We start from the raw sequence: 19,248 nt of genomic DNA on the forward strand, positions 1-19,248 counted from the left end.
AATGGGGGACGTAATAAACATCTCAGCAAACATTCCATGGCTGCCACTACTTCTGAAAATCAATTGCTTACTGGGAGATTTGTTTTTGCTATTGGTGGTGTAACTATTTAGGAACCTGAAATCAGAGCCACCAGATGAAAAATGGATCACCTATGCAAAGTTGGGGCAACTGCATGTTTGCTTCTAACTTGAGCTCATCCTACTAAAGTGACTTCATATTCACTACTTCTTGACATTTAGTCAATAAAACTAGTAAAAGGACAAGGAGGGGTGTTACCCTGGGGAGCTGGTCTGTACATCAGTAATACAAAGGTGTAAGTTTGTGGTTTTTATCACTGACGAGACTATAAATAATTTCAAGTTGGTAGGGTTTTAAAGTACAGGTAGCAGCTTATGGGACGTATTCTCACAACAGGGTGAGAAAACATCAAGTGTGGTCCAAACTTGAAGACCACTTTGGGAATATGGACATAAATTCTCTAACTCAGCCTAATGTTGCAACAGCTATAAATAGCATAGATCTCTGCAACAGTCTTCTCACCTGCTGTCCACTGTATGTCCAGTCCAGGGTGTCAACAGTCAGTGTGGTCACACCTGTTAATGAAGAAGGATACACATAGGTGACCTGTACTACATAGCTCCATCCTTAAACATAGATGCAGCTCAGTGGTGTTCCAGGTAATGTGATTCCTTGCCAGGTAATGTGTTCAAATAATGTATAGAAGGAGTTTATAAGATTACATAATATTTAGAGTGGCCACAGAAAAATAAAACACAGGAACTAGATTGCTACATGTTAGGGCAGGTGTTACATTTTTGTATCTGCATTTCATGCTTTTCTAATCAATCAGAATTTATATATTACTTATTTATTATTATTTACGCTTATTTTTTTCTGATTAATGCTATTGGCCAAGTCCACTGTGTACTTAGAGGCAAAGTAAAATTTCACCTTAAAATGAACGCCTGACAATAAATTGCTGAAGAATCAGATAACCAATCTATGAAATGTTCAAGGATATAGTACCATCTGAATATTTCTTGCTGGCATACACAGTTCCTACAAAGCCTCGCTGTTGTCCTCCACCTGGGGCAAACGGGGAGCCAAGTATGAGATCTGGGTGGCCATCTCCATTAAGGTCACCAGCAGAGAGGGACCATCCATTGTTGCAGAATGTATCCTGTATAATACAGAAACAATGCCTTCCAGGTCTGCCAGTGCTGAGTCATCATCAAGAATGTTAAGCTTTCAGGAGAACTCCAGATACTTTATACATCCTCATACAAGAAGATTTAACAGTTTTGACATTATAACTAAATGATTGACCCCTCCACACTGGTCTCAAACTTTGAAAGTCTTAAACTGAACATAGCTACTCATGACATCACAAATATTTATTTAAAAAGATTTCAGTGTGGAAAGGTTTGTTAAAATGACTTTTTCCTAAACTGGCTTACCTTTAATCTTGTCTTTTGTTTTTAAGTACTGTTTAGAAACAACTTTTTCAGCTCAAGTTCATTTCTGCAAGTTCTTGATGAAAAACTTTTTGTAGAAATATCTCTCTGACATGTATCGCAGATAAGGATTTCGCTGTTATGTAATTCCTTCTATCTGAGGTTTAGAAATATTGATTAACTCTCATTCATATCTCTATTTGAATATAAGTCTGATCTTTTGAAAAGCCATGCACTATCTTATCATCAGATATGTATACTGTATTTTACTGAACATGAATTTGGAGAAAACATCTGTTGAATGCTTGACATCGTGACACATGAGGTGATTACCTTGCAGCTGATAGTCATGTTGACCTGTGAGAATCTGTACATGTCATATTTGCTTCCATAGTACACATACACCATACCCTGTAACAGACATTTGCATATTTACGCCACACCTTGAAACAGACATTAGCATATTATTACACCATACCCTGAAACAGACATTAGCCTATTTACATCACACCTTGAAACAGACATTAGCCTATTTACATCACACCTTGAAACAGTCATTAGCATATTTACACCACACCTTGAAATAGACATTAGCATATTTACACCATACCCTAAACAGACATTAGCATATTTACATTACACCTTGAAACAGTCATCAGCATATTTACACCACACGTTCCAAAACACACTACACCACACCGTGAAACACACATTAGCATATTTACACCATGTCATGAAACAGACATTAGCATATTTACATCACACCTTGAAACAGACTATGGCACATTTACACCACATCCTCAAACAGACATTAGCATTTTCACACCATACCCTGAAAAAGACATTAGCACATATATACCACACCTTGAAATAGACATTAGCATATTTACACCATACCCTCAAACAGACATTAGCATATTTACACCATACCCTCAAACAGACATTAGCATATTTACACCATACCCTCAAACAGACATTAGCATATTTACACCATACCCTCAAACAGACTAGAGCATATTTACACCATACCCTCAAACAGACATTAGCATATTTACATCATACCCTCAAACAGACATTAGCATATTTACATCACACCTTGAAACAGTCATTAGTATATTTACATTACACCTTGAAACAGTCATCAGCATATTTACACCACATGTTCCAAAACACACTACACCACACCCTGAAACAGACATTAGCATATTTACACCATATCATGAAACAGACATTAGCATATTTACATCACTCCTTGAAACAGACATTAGCATATTTACATCACACCTTGAAACAGTCATTAGTATATTTACATCACACCTTGAAACAGTCATTAGCATATTTACATCACACCTTGAAACAGTCATTAGTATATTTACATTACACCTTGAAACAGTCATCAGCATATTTACACCACACGTTCCAAAACACACTACACCACACCCTGAAACACACATTAGCATATTTACACCATGTCATGAAACAGACATTAGCATATTTACATTACACCTTGAAACAGACTATGGCACATTTACACCACATCCTCAAACAGACATTAGCATTTTCACACCATACCCTGAAAAAGACATTAGCACATATATACCACACCTTGAAATAGACATTAGCATATTTACACCATACCCTCAAACAGACATTAGCATATTTACACCATACCCTCAAACAGACATTAGCATATTTACACCATACCCTAAAACAAACATTAGCATATTTACACCATACCCTCAAACAGACATTAGTATATTTACATTACACCTTGAAACAGTCATCAGCATATTTACACCACACGTTCCAACACACACTACACCACACCGTGAAACACACATTAGCATATTTACACCATATCATGAAACAGACATTAGCATATTTACATTACACCTTGAAACAGACTATGGCACATTTACACCACATCCTCAAACATACATTAGCATTTTCACACCATACCCTGAAAAAGACATTAGCAAATATATACCACACCTTGAAATAGACATTAGCGTATTTACACCATACCCTCAAACAGACATTAGCATATTTACACCATACCCTAAAAACAGACATTCTGTCATGTTGGTAGGAACTGAACTCAGCTGGAAACCATGTAAGATCTTCTATCCTGTGTACAAAACGATCCCTACATCAGACACCAGGTATGAAAAGCTTGCTTTGTACATGTAATTTATACATGTAATAACAGAAAGGCTGTTTGTTACCTTGTACTTGAGAGGAGTAGATTCTGACCCCATGTTGGGAGCACCAACAGCTATGTCATTGATGCCATCCATGTTGATATCAACAATCGCAATGGATGAGCCAAACCTGGCCTGGTCCTGAAAGGCATGAGTGACAGGTCAGTAACAATACATATATCAGGACATAGTGTTTTATGTGAAGCGTGATTCCAGCATATCTGAATTTTCCAAAAGGCTTTCAAAATATTACCATACCGGTCATGCTTGACACAAGTTTTATGTGTGATCTTTAGAATTCAGTTCAATACACTGATTTGATAAGTAAACAGTGATAGCTTTTGCTTTATTGCCAACTGTGTTGAAAACACTCATGATATCAACAGAAAGTACAGGAATACTGAGTGGCTACAAACAGAGCCATGATGAATGAGGTAAAGATACAACAGCATTTGATTATGTCAGTTTACTATATTTAGGTAGCCAATCACAGTCAAGTATGTCATTTACTATTTTTAGACAATATGGTCATATTTAGGTTATATTGGTCATATAAGCATTGCCGGTCCTGCTGACAAACAGCAGTTGCTTGACATGCTTTTCGGTAATAAAAACGACAAAAACAAATCTCATGACATTTCTAATTATGAGCACTAGAACCAACTGCAAAATCATTACCTGTGACATGTGCATTTGGGCAAAAAATAAACCTAAACCATTTACCACTGCTTGTCAAAATTTTCAGAAGTTGACAAGAACGAAACATCAAGTTTCTAAAGATCACAGAGACACAGTGAAAATTCACGAAATACAACAGCATTTCCGCACATCTGTCAAAATGCAGAAAAGGCAGGTGCAGTTCACTTTAGTGACCGGTCATGTTAAACGAATGGTTACTGTGTATGTCATGGCTAAAAAAATATCCTTGCTGATACTTTTAAAGAACTGACGAATCTGCTGGTATACTGGAGTTTGTTCTGACTGAACAGTTAAAATATACTATTTATCAATGTCTCATATCAATGACAACTCATGACAACAAAATGTTTGCAAAACATTCCCTTTTTCATCTACAAAAAGAAATATTACGCCCCAAATATTGAAAATGACTGCCAAAAATAAACACTGAGAGTCACCATGACTCTTACCAGTATTTGAAAGTCTGTGTAAGTCCATGTTGGACATTATTAAAACACTTGTCATTTTTGTTGTGAAACAAAATGTTTAAGAAAAGATGTGCTTGTTCTGATTACTTCAGTTTGCATCCTTTCTGTTCACACAAAACTCAATACATCCAACATGTGGGTGACGGAGTATGATTTTACACCACTTTAGCAATATTCAAGCAATATCATGCTGGGGTACACTAGAAATGGACTTCATTAATTGTACCCATGTGGGGAACTGAACTATGCAACGAGTGAATGGTGTTCAGCAAGAATTCACTGATATGACAGTCAGATGTTTACCTTAAATGGGCCATCAAGAACTTGGTTTGCTTGAATATTTAAGTTGTCTGTAGATTTAACTGGTAGACCATTGTCTGTTCCTGTAAAACATAAATGAAGATAAATTAACCAGAGACTGTCTTGATAGGCCACAGTGTTACGGAAAGAATATTTCATCAGCAAATGCTGTCTTTGCTGTTGTTTTATTTTCTTACAACTGTTTTGTTTGTGTTTGTCTTTTCCCCACAAAATGTTGTGTTTTACCAGATATGATTAAACAGATCAAAGGTCTACCATTTTGGTTTGAGGTTAAACATTGTTCTCAACATCATTCCAGCTCTGAGACCATGATATGTGATTGAGTCTGGACCAGACAGTCCAGTGATTGAGCACCAGTCTGTACACTGGGATACAATCAACTGCATCAACCAAGTCCGCGAGAGTGACCACAAGATCCCATTAGCTGCTCCCTACAATCACAGGATGCATAGATGAATTTTAACCTGGACCTTCGGGGAAGGAAAGTGCCATGAAATGTATAGTTTGAACCTGTTGTTTTTCTCGTAATTACATTCTTGAACTAAACATTTTAAAGAGGAGCAAAATTTAGACAATGACTTCCTAAAACATTTACTATCACCAAGAAACCAAAAATGTTTAGACTTCCTGAACTCTCTTATTTATAAAGTTGTTATTCCATGATTTCAACATTTATCACAAAGGCAAGAGAAGTGTGAATTCACCACAAACTGACCGACATGGGGAATCAACCTGCACACAGTATAGTTCCTGTTTCCGCACTTACCATAGATGATGAAAACCTTGCCATCTTGTGGGGAGACCTCACTGCCATACCCTGGGGCACCAATAGCAAGGTCATCTTGACCATCAGCATTTAGATCACCAACAGCCAGTGACCTGTACAAAAATAACCACAGACATTAATGACACCCTGCAAAAGGTGTTGACAAACTTGGATCTTGACCACACAAAGCTTAACATACCCCATGGATAAACTTTACTATTACCTTGTATGTGCGAAAGAGTGAGATGATCTTATGTATAGGAGAAAACACGCCTCCGAGGTTTTGGTAGACAATCTAAAACTAGAGGGGGAGTGATTTCCCGACCCCGATGGCTTTACACTGTCTACCAAAACTGAGGAGAAGTGTTTTCTCTATCATATGTACTGTCAATGATGGGTAATTACAATGTAGATGATCATTTAATGAAGTTACGTAACAGTAACTGAAGTGCGTAAAATCAATTTAATGACTGTAGCTATACATAGATTATTTAACCTCTCTGCCTTTGTCAGCCCTGTGGCCGTTCGGTAGAGCGTCTGCCTACAGATGAGAGAATTGTGGTTCCAATCCTGCTGCGGAAAACCTTTGTATTGTGACTTTAATCTTGAACGATATTTTTCAATTGATTTCAAACACTCGTGTATCATTTGAATGGTGATGTTCATATAAAGTTATGAAAAGTAAACCCTGGGAAGCGGTCTTACTAACTAAAAGTAAAACCTGGGAAGCGGTCTTACTAACAAAAAGTAAAACCTGTCCCTCCAAAACAAAAACCTCAAATGCAGCTATTCTGGGAAAACAAGAAATGACCTAATATATAGTGAGAAGCACACTTTAGGTTTATGTGCCTTATTTAGCATTATTCCAGCAGCAAAATGGTGGGTTACTGAAGAAATGGGCTTCGCACATGTATTCATGTAGGTGTAGCAGGGTGTAATGTCCAGCCACTGTGCTGGTAGTCACAACAAGCACAGTACTTTATTGTAGTTTCAAAGTTGGGAGGAAGGCTGAAAAAAGTGAACCTTACTCCTGTAAGATTTCATGCAGCATGCATGAGGAGGGCAGGTGAGGAAGGAAGTTAGACAAGAGGACCAAAAGGCCAATCAAAAGACAGGCAGCATCTGACAGGTGTCAAAGGAAGTCAGATGCTAGAAAGTTATATTAGACATCAGAGGCTGCTAAAGGTATTGAAGATTGAAGATGTTAGTGGCTGACATTCAACTGTAGACAAGGACAACATAAAATAGCATGAAATGATGACAATGACAATATGTATGACAGTATGTATGACAGTATGTATGACAGTATGTACGACAATATGTATGACAATATGTATATATATTATTTATGGATATGATGAAAATGTGTGTGTGTGTGTGGTGGTGGTGGGGAATTATGAGAGAATGTATTTATGTGGTTACAACTCAGAGTTATATCCACCACTCTGCTACATAGGGAATCAAATATCTGTGTTCAGCGTAATGAGCAGGCATTTTAACCATGTATGAAACCATCTGGTTTCCAATTAACCTGCAGCTATATTATACAGTGGGGCAAAAACATCCATACATTGGTACACCCACCAGCCAAATTTGGCATATTTTTCTGGAACAGTGTAAACAGCATCAGGCTGCTTTCCATTTGAATATTCCTGCTGGTGAAACTTGGATATTCTATGCTTCTTATGTTGTCTTTGGCGCATGAATTCCTGGCAAGAGAAAACAAACAGGAAACATTACACTGAACCCATGGAATACATAAAAACAAACAGTACCAAACTTTATGAGAAACATGTTAAGTGACTCCTAATGCATTGGCATAGTAGTGAGTGAGTGAGTTTTAGTTTTACGCCGCACTCAGCAATATTCGTGCTATATGGCGGCGGTCTGTAAATAATCGAGTCTGGACCAGACAATCCAGTGATCAACAACATGAGCATCGATCTGCGTACTTGGGAACCGATGACATGTGTCAACCAAGTCAGCTAGCCTGACCACCCGATCCCATTAGTCGCCTCTTACGACAAGCTGAGTCGCCTTTAATAGCAAGCATGGGTTGCTGAAGGCCTATTCTACCCCGGAACCTTCACGGGTCCATTGGCAGCAACATGGTTATCCAAAAACAACAATAAAAACTGACTGACCTTGAGATTGTCAGTTGCTCTGAATCGTAATCCCCGATATGCTTTCTCCACAATAATGTCGTCATGCGACAGTCCATGGTGTGAGAGTCTCACAGGTATCCCAGACTCCCTTGCTGACTTCCTGTTTACGACCTGAGGGGACTGCGGAGACTGGCCACATGTGATATACAGCGGGTTGTGGGTGACATTACATTCACTGAAACAAAGACATTTTATACCAGTAAAGGACAATGGGGAATAGTTTCTTTAAAGATGAACCTTCTTCATATTTAACCAAAAACAGTGTTCAAAACAACAAACCCAGAGGTGGATACAGCTTTATGAGAAAATGGGGGTGCACAGTTCATTTGCATCAAAGTTTCAATGGTCACTTAACAAATTCATGACAAAAGTGGATCTCCCCTCAGGATCTGCCTATGAAAACACATGTTTGTTGATGACCTACCCTTGACCATGTTCCAGCATAAACACCACATATTTCCAGATGATCTGGGTCCAAGCTGACATATCGTCCATGCCCCCCACAAAGTAGTCAGTAAACTGGTCAACCAGAAACGGACTCTTCTTTGCGTAGATGGTGAAAAGCTAGTAACAAATGAAAGTTATGTAAACCTTGTCCAACTGTCTTTAACTGAGTGATTGTGAGAGTGCAAGGCTTAAGCCTCTGTGAGCAATATTCCACACATCATGAGGAAACAAACTTGGTTTTTAGTGTAAGTTAACACTTGTACAACCAGGCTATCCAACAACCCCTTCACACATTGATTAAAACATGAGTCTTCAGAAATAACAGTATCTATATTGGCACCATTGGACGACAGTTGTTCAAAACATTTTCTGGCAGAGCTGACAGATGGAGGCAAGTGCCTCTGTTCACCCAGCAGTGACTGGGTACCCGAGGGCATGAGATGGCCATGTGACTGCTTTCCCGGCAGGTTGGGTTGTAGTGCATATACTGATCCACTGACTAGAGTAATCATGGTAGTTGTTTGGGCAGTCTCTTTTCGTGAGGCTGTGAGTGAGTGAGCTTGGTTTTTACACTGAGTTTAGCAATATTTCAGCAGGGTACACCTGAAAACCATGGGTTTCACATAGTGTACCCATGTGGGAAATTGGACTCTGGTCTTCAGCGTGACAAGCAAACACTTCAACCACTTGCCTACCCCACCGACCTTAGGTGGATCTTAGTGCTATATGAGAACTTACATTATTTTAATTTCAATTTACATGTACCAGCAGAGGGTGACATATGTATAAGGAAACATACCTCTTTGGTCCAAATGAGTAACTTGAACATTATAAATTGGCAAAATTTAAACATTCTATAGATGGGAAACATACCTTTCCTATTGCAAGTTGTTCTCCGAGTCTGAAATTCCAGAAATCTTCATATCAATCACCATGGATCAGACAACAAAGAGTTGGCTGTCTCGACAATTGGGGATGATTTATTAAGGTGGCAAAACATTCCCCATATCTCCCATATATCCATACATCTGACTCAGCATAAACCAAATCAGCACTGAGCTAGGTACATGGTAGTGCTTCACAAAGAAATCACTAAATTCCTAGGTGTATGTTAAGCCAGTTCAGTTACATGAAAGCTTTGAGGGAAGTCATCCTGATCGTGAAACATTGTGGAAGAGTTGAGGTGAAATATGGATTAATGTGTTGTTCAACCTTATTCCGCTGTTACACTGGTTTTGTAGCACACACTATACAGACAATAGGTCCAGCCACAGACATACTGATCTCCAAACAACAACTTTTATGTTTGCTTTGGTCTTAACTTCTGTAAGTCTACAAATGTCAATACCAACAGTATGTGTTTTTCTATCAGGAATGGTGTGAACCATCGGCACATTTGTCTAAAGTTTAGAGAAGTGAAAAATGTTTTAAATCAGACACATCTTTACAACACTTTGTGCCTAAGCTTATTAACAGACAAAGCCAAGAAATAAACAAATAAAGCTGCATACAGGTTACAGGTAATTTTGAACAGGACTTTGTTCACAATGTAATTTTCTGCATAAAATTGATATTTTATACTTAAAATGACTTACTTACTTATCCTGACTCATGACGTGAAACTGAAGTGGACACTGCTACACAAAAAGCATTTAAGCAATTATAAAATAAGCCACTTCTAGTTTATATTATCATGACAGTACAAGGTTCTGACCTTTCCACAAACAGACTTGCTATGCAGGCCTCCATAATATCCTTTGGCATCCTGTCCCGACCATATAAGTCCCGGTAGATATTGAAAAGGTCATCAATTGGAACATACCTACAAATTGATGTACATGTGTACAGTAACATGCATTCAACTGTTCTACATGTACTGTTCTCTTGTTCAATCAGATATGTGAGATATGGAAGTAATAACATTCACTGTTCTGCTGTGTATTTGGAAAAGACTAAATTTTAAGAGGTCATTCAGCTGGTCAGCTGCTCAGATTTCAGTAACTTGAGGGCCACATTGATAGGTCCAGTTATCATCCCTCATGGCTAATAGAAAAATAAAAAGGTAAAAATTTATATAGTGCTTCAAACTACCAGTACTTTCAAGAAGAGTCTGCCTTGAAATTTGCCCAGGTAGAATGGTTTACCTATGAAATTAATTTTGTTAACACTAACACTTGAACAGATTTTGCATTAAAATCAAAGATCAATAACATATTGTGAGCAAGAGACTTTGGAAGTTTTCTGTTAACTATGAATCAGTCATATGAGTGGTGATAGCAGATTGGTAAGGAAGAGATCAATGTAGACAGGGGAGATAATCAGAGTCATACACCTACCAGTCCGAGAGTTCAACTGTGTGATTCAAATTTATCTCAAACTGTGTCAGAATATCACCACCTGCAAGAAAGCCAAGAACTTTATATTATTAATTCTACTTTCAAAAGCAGTAAAGTTATAATGAACTCACTGATAATGAGCTGATCGATATGACTAACTTTACTATTGTCCTAACCACTAACTGCATGTTTAATCAAATGCATATGCATAACAATGGTTATGACAACCTGCAGTCAGTTACCTCTTTGAGTTTGTTATAACCCTAATTTACTTTACCATATTCTCCTGCGTCAAGTGGGCAGTGGGCCTCTCTTATGGCATTCAGTATTTTGGAAACACCCATTTGAGTAAAGGTACACAACAAAATTCATTTTGTCCCTTCAGGTACAGATGCATATATGTTGACAAACTTGGTCAATGAAAATTTGAAATTTTTGACAAAATAAGGTTTGTATCAAAAATATGTCAAACGTTTAATGTGAGTTCTATGGAGGAGTTAGCTAACATTCCAAGTGGAACGACACTACTTCCTTATAAAGTCGCACCTACCTATATCTCCTGCATCATGGGCATTGCCAAACACACCATTGAAGTTGACCTTAAAATAAGAATCATACAGCAAAAATAATATTTAGATTTTCACATTTTTCTCACACAGTATAAAAGTGCCCCTTTACACACACTCAGCTAGATACTTACATTGGCCATGGTCTGAAGGAAGCCTTTAAAAATACCCAAATTGTATTCTAACAGACGGTTAGAAATCTACATTGGCCATGGTGTGTAGGAAGCCCTTAGAAATCCCCAAATTGTACTGTAACAAACGGCTAGATACCTACATTGGCCATGGTCTGTAGGAAGCCCTGAGAGATACCCAAGTTGTACTGTAACAAACGTCTAGATACCTACATTGGCCATGGTCTGTAGGAAGCCCTGAGAGATACCCAAGTTGCACTGTAACAAACGGCTAGATACCTACATTGGCCATGGTCTGTAGGAAGCCCTGAGAGATACCCAAGTTGTGCCACAATACATCAGCCACTTGATGTGACATGAATCCAAACATGAAGACCACCAACTTCTCTGTCGCCTGCCAAGGAGGAAGAACATTATCATTGATACATCATCATCCACGTTGATGACTCAGGATGTACAATTTGGAGAATTTACTGCATGTCATGGATGTTTTTAACACTGGATTTAGACTATTCAGAATCTCTTAAAAGCTATTGATATTGGGCAATGATGTAATTTATAGCTGGGTTCAGTTTCTCCTCTAACAATCCCTGGAATCACATTGTGAGTGAGTTTAGTTTTACGCTGCACTCAGCAATATTCGTGCTATATGGTGGCGTTCTGTTAATAATCAAGTCTTGACCAGACAATCCAGTGATCAACAGCATGAGCATTGATCTGCGCAATTGGGAACCGATGACAAGTGTCAACCAAGTCAGTTAAGACAAGCATAGTCGCCTTTCTATGGCAAGCATATGTTGCTGAAGGCCTAATCTACCCTGGACCTTCACAGGTCAATCATGTTGTGAGAAACTAGAACATGGTAAATTCAGTGGTGCATTTCATAAGTAATGAATACGTAATGAAGACAAAATATCATCCCTTCTTATTTTTCTTTAAAAATGTCAACACTTGCTTGTGTTTAGTTTTGTCCTTAATGCCCTGACAATTATGAGATAATATGTTATTCATATGACCCACGACTATAAGGAAGTTTATTGAACTTGACTTTGCTGGGTTGTTGTAGATATAGACATCTGTGGGATCTGTAGCAAATGTGTTGTTCCTTAAGACAGTTAAATGAAGAACAGTTTCCATAACAATACAACTTTTATGAGACAGTTTAGGTAAGGGCTCTTTGATAAGGGGAGGCAACAACACTGATTGTCAGGTGAAGGCGTCTGTCTGACCTCGTCCCAAGGAGGGGGGTATTTCCTGCGGATGTAGTTGAGGGTGGCATTGAGGAAGGGTGACCAATGGCTGTCTTCAGCGATGTCATGGTATTTTCCTGTCAGACAGATGGGCTTCAGAATCAGCTAAATGATCAAGTTACCACATCATTCTGAAATGTATTACTTTGAATAAAACATAGAATGTGATGTAAATAGGTCTTTTAAGTTTGGATCATGAAAACTGTACTGGAAAAGTTTGAGTTTCCTGCCCATGGTTACTTCATGCTCTCAGTTGTCAGCTGGGCAGTCATACATGACGGGAGACTCAGTTAAACATTATTACCAGCACATGCATAGAATGAATAAGGGAGGGAAAATACCACACAGGTTTGGGATCAGCTATTTTGAATATGTCTTACTGTCACACAACATCCATGGCAATCATGATGACAGCTGACACTGCCAGTCAAAATGTGAAACCTTCTACACTGTGCATAAGGTGACCCCCGCCGCATGATAACTTGGCTTATATGCAGTGATACACAAAGGTGTGCATTAGACGGAACACACAGTAGTTAATCAAAATATACATTAACTTCATATGTAAGACACTTTTTATAAAAGCCGAAATGTCCCTAAGACTCCCCAAATATATGTATTTTCAACCTTATCAGTCTTATGCAGGTATATGGTTTCACCAAGAATTGTAGATGTCATTTCTTGAGCATTAACGAAAACTGCAATTTAAACATGACTCTTGAACATTGCCAATTGATTCTGAAAATGACTGGAAAATGAAGTAATTTAATGTAACTAATAGGTTTCCATGGAAACAAAAGAGACCAAAACCATTGTTGTAATTATTTTTAAACATGGTGTCAGTCTACATGTGTTTGAAATGTGATTTGTTGACTATGGCGAAGGGTATCCTTCATGCCAAGGTTTCCATGGAGACTCACCACCGGCGCAGAGGTCAGGATAGTAGGCATCAGGGTAAGGGCTCCCAGCTTGGAAGGCATCTTGGTGTTTTCGTAGTAACTGGAAAAAAGTAACCTCTTGTCATTGTCTCATAGTGAAGTGGACTGTATTGTCATTGTCAAGTGATCTGTAATTGTGCTATATTTGAAGTTGACTGTGAAGTGATGTTGACACATCTAGAGTTGACTGTATTATCATTATCTTATCATATAGTTAAGTGGACTGTATTGTCACAGTCTTATCATATAGTTAAGTGGGCTGTATTTTCAATGTCTTATCATATAGTGAAGTGTGCTGTATTGTCATTGTCTTATCATATAGTGAAGTTGACTACAGTGGAGCTATCAAACCCGGTATCGGTCCAATCCAGCAACTTGTCAACATCAGCGTAAAATTTCAGTCCTATCATCAGTTCTGCAATCTGGCACATCGTCTAAACTGGACTATTTCTTCAGTCCCGATGAGTGATGGTTTAGACAGCGTATATTATCAATGTCTTATCATATTGTGAGGTGGACTTTATTGTTGCTGTCTTTTCATGCTGTGAAGTGGACCATATTGTGATTTTGTTGTAAAGTTACATATGCTTGTGCTATATCTGAGGATGTCTGTTAAGTGATTTTGTTACATCTGGGCCCACTTGCACAGAGCAATCTTAGTTACAATCAATGTTAGGCTCCTACAATCAACTTTACATTCACCATACAATTGCCCTAATTCACTTGCACAAAGTTTATCGTAAGACAGCATTAGTTTAAGATTGTGATCCTATTTAAAATAGAATTCTTCAAATTTTCAGTTTTGATTGTAACTTACAATGATCTTACAATCACCTACAATCGCTTTGTGCAAGTGGGTGGCAATTGTCGCCGAAGCCTAAGATCACGATCTTAATATTTCACAATGATTGTAGCGCTAAGATCGCTCTGTGCAAGTGAGCCCTGAAATTTATTATGCTTCTGTTACATCTGAAGTTGATTGTACTGGGATTGTGTTATATCTGATGTTGATAAGGACTATATTACATGAAGTTCATTGTGCCTGTTACATCTGGAATCTGAAAAACTGATGCTGTTAGGGTCAAGTCCAAAAATTCAGTGTCAGATTCCAGCGTTCTATGTCTATGCTCCACTCACCTGCTGGTAGGTAAACCGTCCTTTCTGATCAGTAAAATGTTCAAGGGCTCTATGACCTACAAAAGAAGTAGATATATCACTCCATGATTCCTATAACGAGACATTAAAGGATTTTAATAATAAAGGATTCCAAGTATGCACTGTTGAAACAATAGCCCTATACTGTGTTACAGGTACAAGTTACAATGAGAAAGATAACATTATTCACTGCAGAAGAGCCTATGTCAAGTAATCTATGATCATGTTGATCAGTAAATAAAGACAGAACAGATTTTGTTAAGAGAGCTGAAACTGCTGCATTGGGTAACTTCATTGTTCCAGGTATCAGTTACAAAGAGAAAGAGCTCCACTGTTAGAGCTCAAACTGGACCACTGTTTGCTTCAGAGGATTGTTTTTCCTCGGCAAAAGTTGTTATCAATTACTGTATTGTTTCAAGAAATAAAGAGTGATTGCATCATCAGAGTGAGTGAGCCAGTCAGTGAGTGAGTGAGTTCAGCTGTATGGTGCTTTTAGCAATATTGCAGCAATAACATGGCAGTCAGGACACCAGAAATGGGCTCCACACATTGTACCCATGTGGGGAATTGAACCCGAGTCTTTGGGATGACGAGCAAACGCTTTAATCACTAGACTACCCTAACACCAATGCATCATCAGAAACATCCAACAACATCTCTTTATCTGCAGAACAAACAATCAATCATTATGATGTCATGATAGACATGAACAGAAATCATTGTGGATGGAAGAGTTAATATCAAATTGAATTATATTTGTCTTGAGTAGGTCTGGGAGATTCTTTATCAGAATAAAATGCCTCCTACTTCACATGCTGAATACTTAATTCATTGTGGCTTTACAAGCATATCGAAAATGAACAATGACGACTGCCCATGTCACCTCACATGTACTGAGCCAGTAGCCAACACTGCATTCAGGGGACAACAATATACATACTTCTCCAAACTACCACTGATACTTAAGAATTGAAGTTGAATTTGTAGACGTTCATCAGCTGATGAAGATAATGATTCACATGAACAAGTTCAATACTGATACTGACACTTACATGAATCCAGTGATGGGAATTAACACTCGCCCCCAAGGCCCGAGGAGAGCAGAAGTTTGTCTGGACGAATTAGAACCATGCTACTGCTCGCCCACTGGGCAACAAGAGTATGTGTCACTGCTGATTACAAAGATGGGAAGGTTTCCATCTGCATACCCTCTTATGATGACAGATAAAAAGTGAGTGAGTGAGTGAGTTTAGTTTTACGCCACACTCAGCAATATTCTTGCTATATGGCAGCGGTCTGTAAATAATCGAGTCTGGACCAGACAATCCAGTGATCAATAACATGAGCAATTGGGAACCGATGACATGTGTCAACCAAGTCAGCGAGCCTGACCACCCGATCCAGTTATTTACGACAAGCACAGTCACCTTTTATGGCAAGCATAGGTTGCTGAAGGCCTATTCTACCCCGGGACCTTCATGGGTCGATAACTGTTGAAAAAGCCTCATCATAATCATTTAAATGTGTTTGCCTCACTACAGCAGCTAGTTAATATAAAATGAGTTTATTACTGCATCAATTTTTTGTAACTGGGCCAGTAGAAAACAGCCTGGGCAAGTAAGTTTTTATGTCTACTGGCCTGAAGGGTCTGTCTGAAAATAAGGTTAATTTCGATCACTGTGAATCATTATAAAACAATCCATTCAAAGACCAAAACATGAGAATTCAAAGTGAACTATAGTCATGCACAGAACTGTCATCTGAGGGCAACATTACTTTCTTCAAGGTGAGGGTTACCACTTGAGTCCATCTGACATTTTTTTGTGTCCTTGTGAGAATTAAGGATATAAAACAGAATAAAAAAAATTATATTTTTTCTAGATTATACCACACTCAAAATGCATCTCAAAATAAAACATTTCAAGTCAGGGGTCATCTTACAAATAAGTTGGTGTTTTTCATCTTTTTCCAGTTATCTTTAATTCTCACAAAGACACAAGGGCCTTTGGTTGAAGTTCCCTGTGCCACACATGACAGTATGAATCTGCATGATATGTTTATGGAAGAAGAGCAATCTCTGTAACAACAAATAAATGCTTCATTTTGGTAATCCTTCATCATGTGTTCTTACAGACATGATCTACCTTTAAGGTTGTATGATCATACTGTCCCAGTTGGATGTTATTTTTAGAAATTAAGTATTTTCTCAACTATAGGTGGGTCAATACTCAATAAGCATCACAATCACATCACAAACTTGTTTTTCATTGGGAAGTTAACAACAGCTCGCCTGGTTCATCTGTCAGAGTCAACCGAGAGTGTCAGTATAAACCATTTATACATACTGCTTCACGCTTACCAGCATGAAATGAGATAGCAGGAACTAAACCTACATTACATATCAATATTCATGAGAATATTGAACCAAACCCTAATTCATTACTGTTTATAGTCAGTAAATACGGAAAAAATCCATGACATGGCAGTATATTAAATAATACCTCTCCGTCTGCCCAAGATGGGCTAGATATTTGGCGGAGGGGATAAAATTGACAGATACCTTGCCCCATCGGGTAAAACTGTTTAGCTGTTCCATACATTTGACTTAATTCAACACATCTTGGTGTCTGGGTCTGTTTAAATCCTTGTAATATTTTGAAGTTACCAGCCCTGGGCCCCATTTCACAAAGCTCTCGTAAGCCTAAGATCTTGGAACTTTTCTACTACCTCCTACTAGCCCCTGCACATTGACATGGGTCGTCCAAATGCTACAGTTACGACAGTTACGACATCTTAGGCTTACGAGAGCTTGGAGAAACAGGGTGTCTGGTTGGATTTTGGACTTATTTCATACACTGGACATGAATAACAAGTTCCTATTTATTTTTGATGTAGATTCTGACACTGTTATCAAGTTGGAATGTGACCATAATGAAACACTGATAGATGTGTAAACATGTTGTTGTGAACAGCAGCGGATCAATATTGACATCAACAGGTAAGAGATAACAAGCCGCCATCAGATAACAGTGGCATGAAGCCAAGTGTAAATACAACAAACAGATAACGAGCAAGGAAACTGCATGTTTTCCTCACCCTTTCAAAAATCTACATGTCCAGTTTCTAAGAAGGTGTTTCCATACCAACCTATTTCCTAGTACTGGAAAGTAGCTGAAAATACTTGAGATGAAATATCTTTCCCCACAATTTCATTGAACATTATTTTCACAGATAGCTTTTTTTGAAGTAATTATGAACATATGCACAAACAATTATGCTTAAAATTATGTAATATAAAAATTATGGGCCAAACTTAAGTATGTAACAGCAACTCCTGATTCAATCTTATACAATATCATATAGCACAAACAAAACAAATGTTGATGGCTAAAGTATTCGCCAGTATTTGGTATGGTCATTAGTTGGCTGGCATTTTTACAGTTACACGACTATGGTGGGGCTCAATATTCAAAACATGATGTAGGGCCAAGCATATTTTATCGAATTGTGGCTTATTAGCTAGGTGCCAGTCAAATTGCCCCAGCAAATTTGGTCAAAATGCCCCAGATGTTTGGTCAAATCACCCAAGGGGATAGTCAAAATACCCCAATTTACTTAATATAGTTTATTGTAAACCAAAAGTCACTGTGTTCTGTAATCTGATTGGTTGAAAAACATGATCAAATGGTATTAGAAACTGCAAGACTATTCACTGCGTATTGACACGTAAACAATTGTTATGTTGTGTCATCAACAGTGGTGACGTCATTCAAATCATATTGTGACGTAAAGTTAGAATGACGTCACAAATGAGCAACTCCAGATGCTACTATGGGAACCAGCTGAAACGGCCAGCTGATGACACTTCACTGCTGTACTCCTACTCGATGTAAACGAGTGCAGACAGCAAAACCCCCTTTGTTTACGATTTTGTTTATAATGTTGATAAACACCATGTGCTGGCCAATTTCCGGGTGTTATTGAGTATTTGAAGCACGGGAATGCATTTGGAACCGACACATGATGTTTATCTCCTAAATATATGCCATAAATGCATAGTTTTTGTCAACTTCCAAATTAGTTTCCTCACATAATATTATGTAGCAATATTTCTGATAAATTTCCTATTAGTAAACCGATCAGAGAAACAAGGATATTCATGTATAGAAAACACTGCAATTCCAATTATTTGGTAAAGAATTACAAGAATAAATTAAAAGGTTTGTATAATAGGCTTATTGTAAATTCATATTTTCTTCTTGTCAACAAATGGCATTGTGTACGTATGGTAAAACACATATCAAAACTACAGTTTTGTCAGCTGGGTTATATAAGCCTCATACAAAAGTTC

At 38.0% G+C, this 19,248-nt stretch overlaps 1 protein-coding gene across 1 annotated transcript in view; it reads right to left on the minus strand.

Annotated features, from left to right (window-relative positions):
• Positions 1-19,248, minus strand: part of LOC137290589 (phosphatidylinositol-glycan-specific phospholipase D-like) — a 29,969-nt gene that overhangs the window by 10,361 nt on the left and 360 nt on the right. The window contains exons 2-18 of the mRNA XM_067821632.1: positions 14,880-14,935; positions 13,725-13,803; positions 12,784-12,881; positions 11,838-11,948; positions 11,408-11,456; positions 10,858-10,918; positions 10,236-10,343; positions 9,395-9,422; positions 8,499-8,638; positions 8,054-8,249; positions 7,494-7,618; positions 5,910-6,022; positions 5,126-5,205; positions 3,681-3,797; positions 1,789-1,866; positions 1,028-1,181; positions 542-594 (exon numbers count right to left, since the gene is read on the minus strand). Of these exons, the coding sequence (XP_067677733.1) occupies positions 542-594; positions 1,028-1,181; positions 1,789-1,866; positions 3,681-3,797; positions 5,126-5,205; positions 5,910-6,022; positions 7,494-7,618; positions 8,054-8,249; positions 8,499-8,638; positions 9,395-9,422; positions 10,236-10,343; positions 10,858-10,918; positions 11,408-11,456; positions 11,838-11,948; positions 12,784-12,881; positions 13,725-13,803; positions 14,880-14,935 (1,646 nt within the window). The remainder of the gene's footprint in view (positions 1-541; positions 595-1,027; positions 1,182-1,788; positions 1,867-3,680; positions 3,798-5,125; positions 5,206-5,909; positions 6,023-7,493; positions 7,619-8,053; positions 8,250-8,498; positions 8,639-9,394; positions 9,423-10,235; positions 10,344-10,857; positions 10,919-11,407; positions 11,457-11,837; positions 11,949-12,783; positions 12,882-13,724; positions 13,804-14,879; positions 14,936-19,248) is intronic.

The sequence above is a fragment of the Haliotis asinina genome, chromosome 7, assembly GCF_037392515.1.
Source record: "Haliotis asinina isolate JCU_RB_2024 chromosome 7, JCU_Hal_asi_v2, whole genome shotgun sequence".
In the NCBI taxonomy this organism is placed as follows: Eukaryota; Metazoa; Mollusca; class Gastropoda; order Lepetellida; family Haliotidae; genus Haliotis; species Haliotis asinina.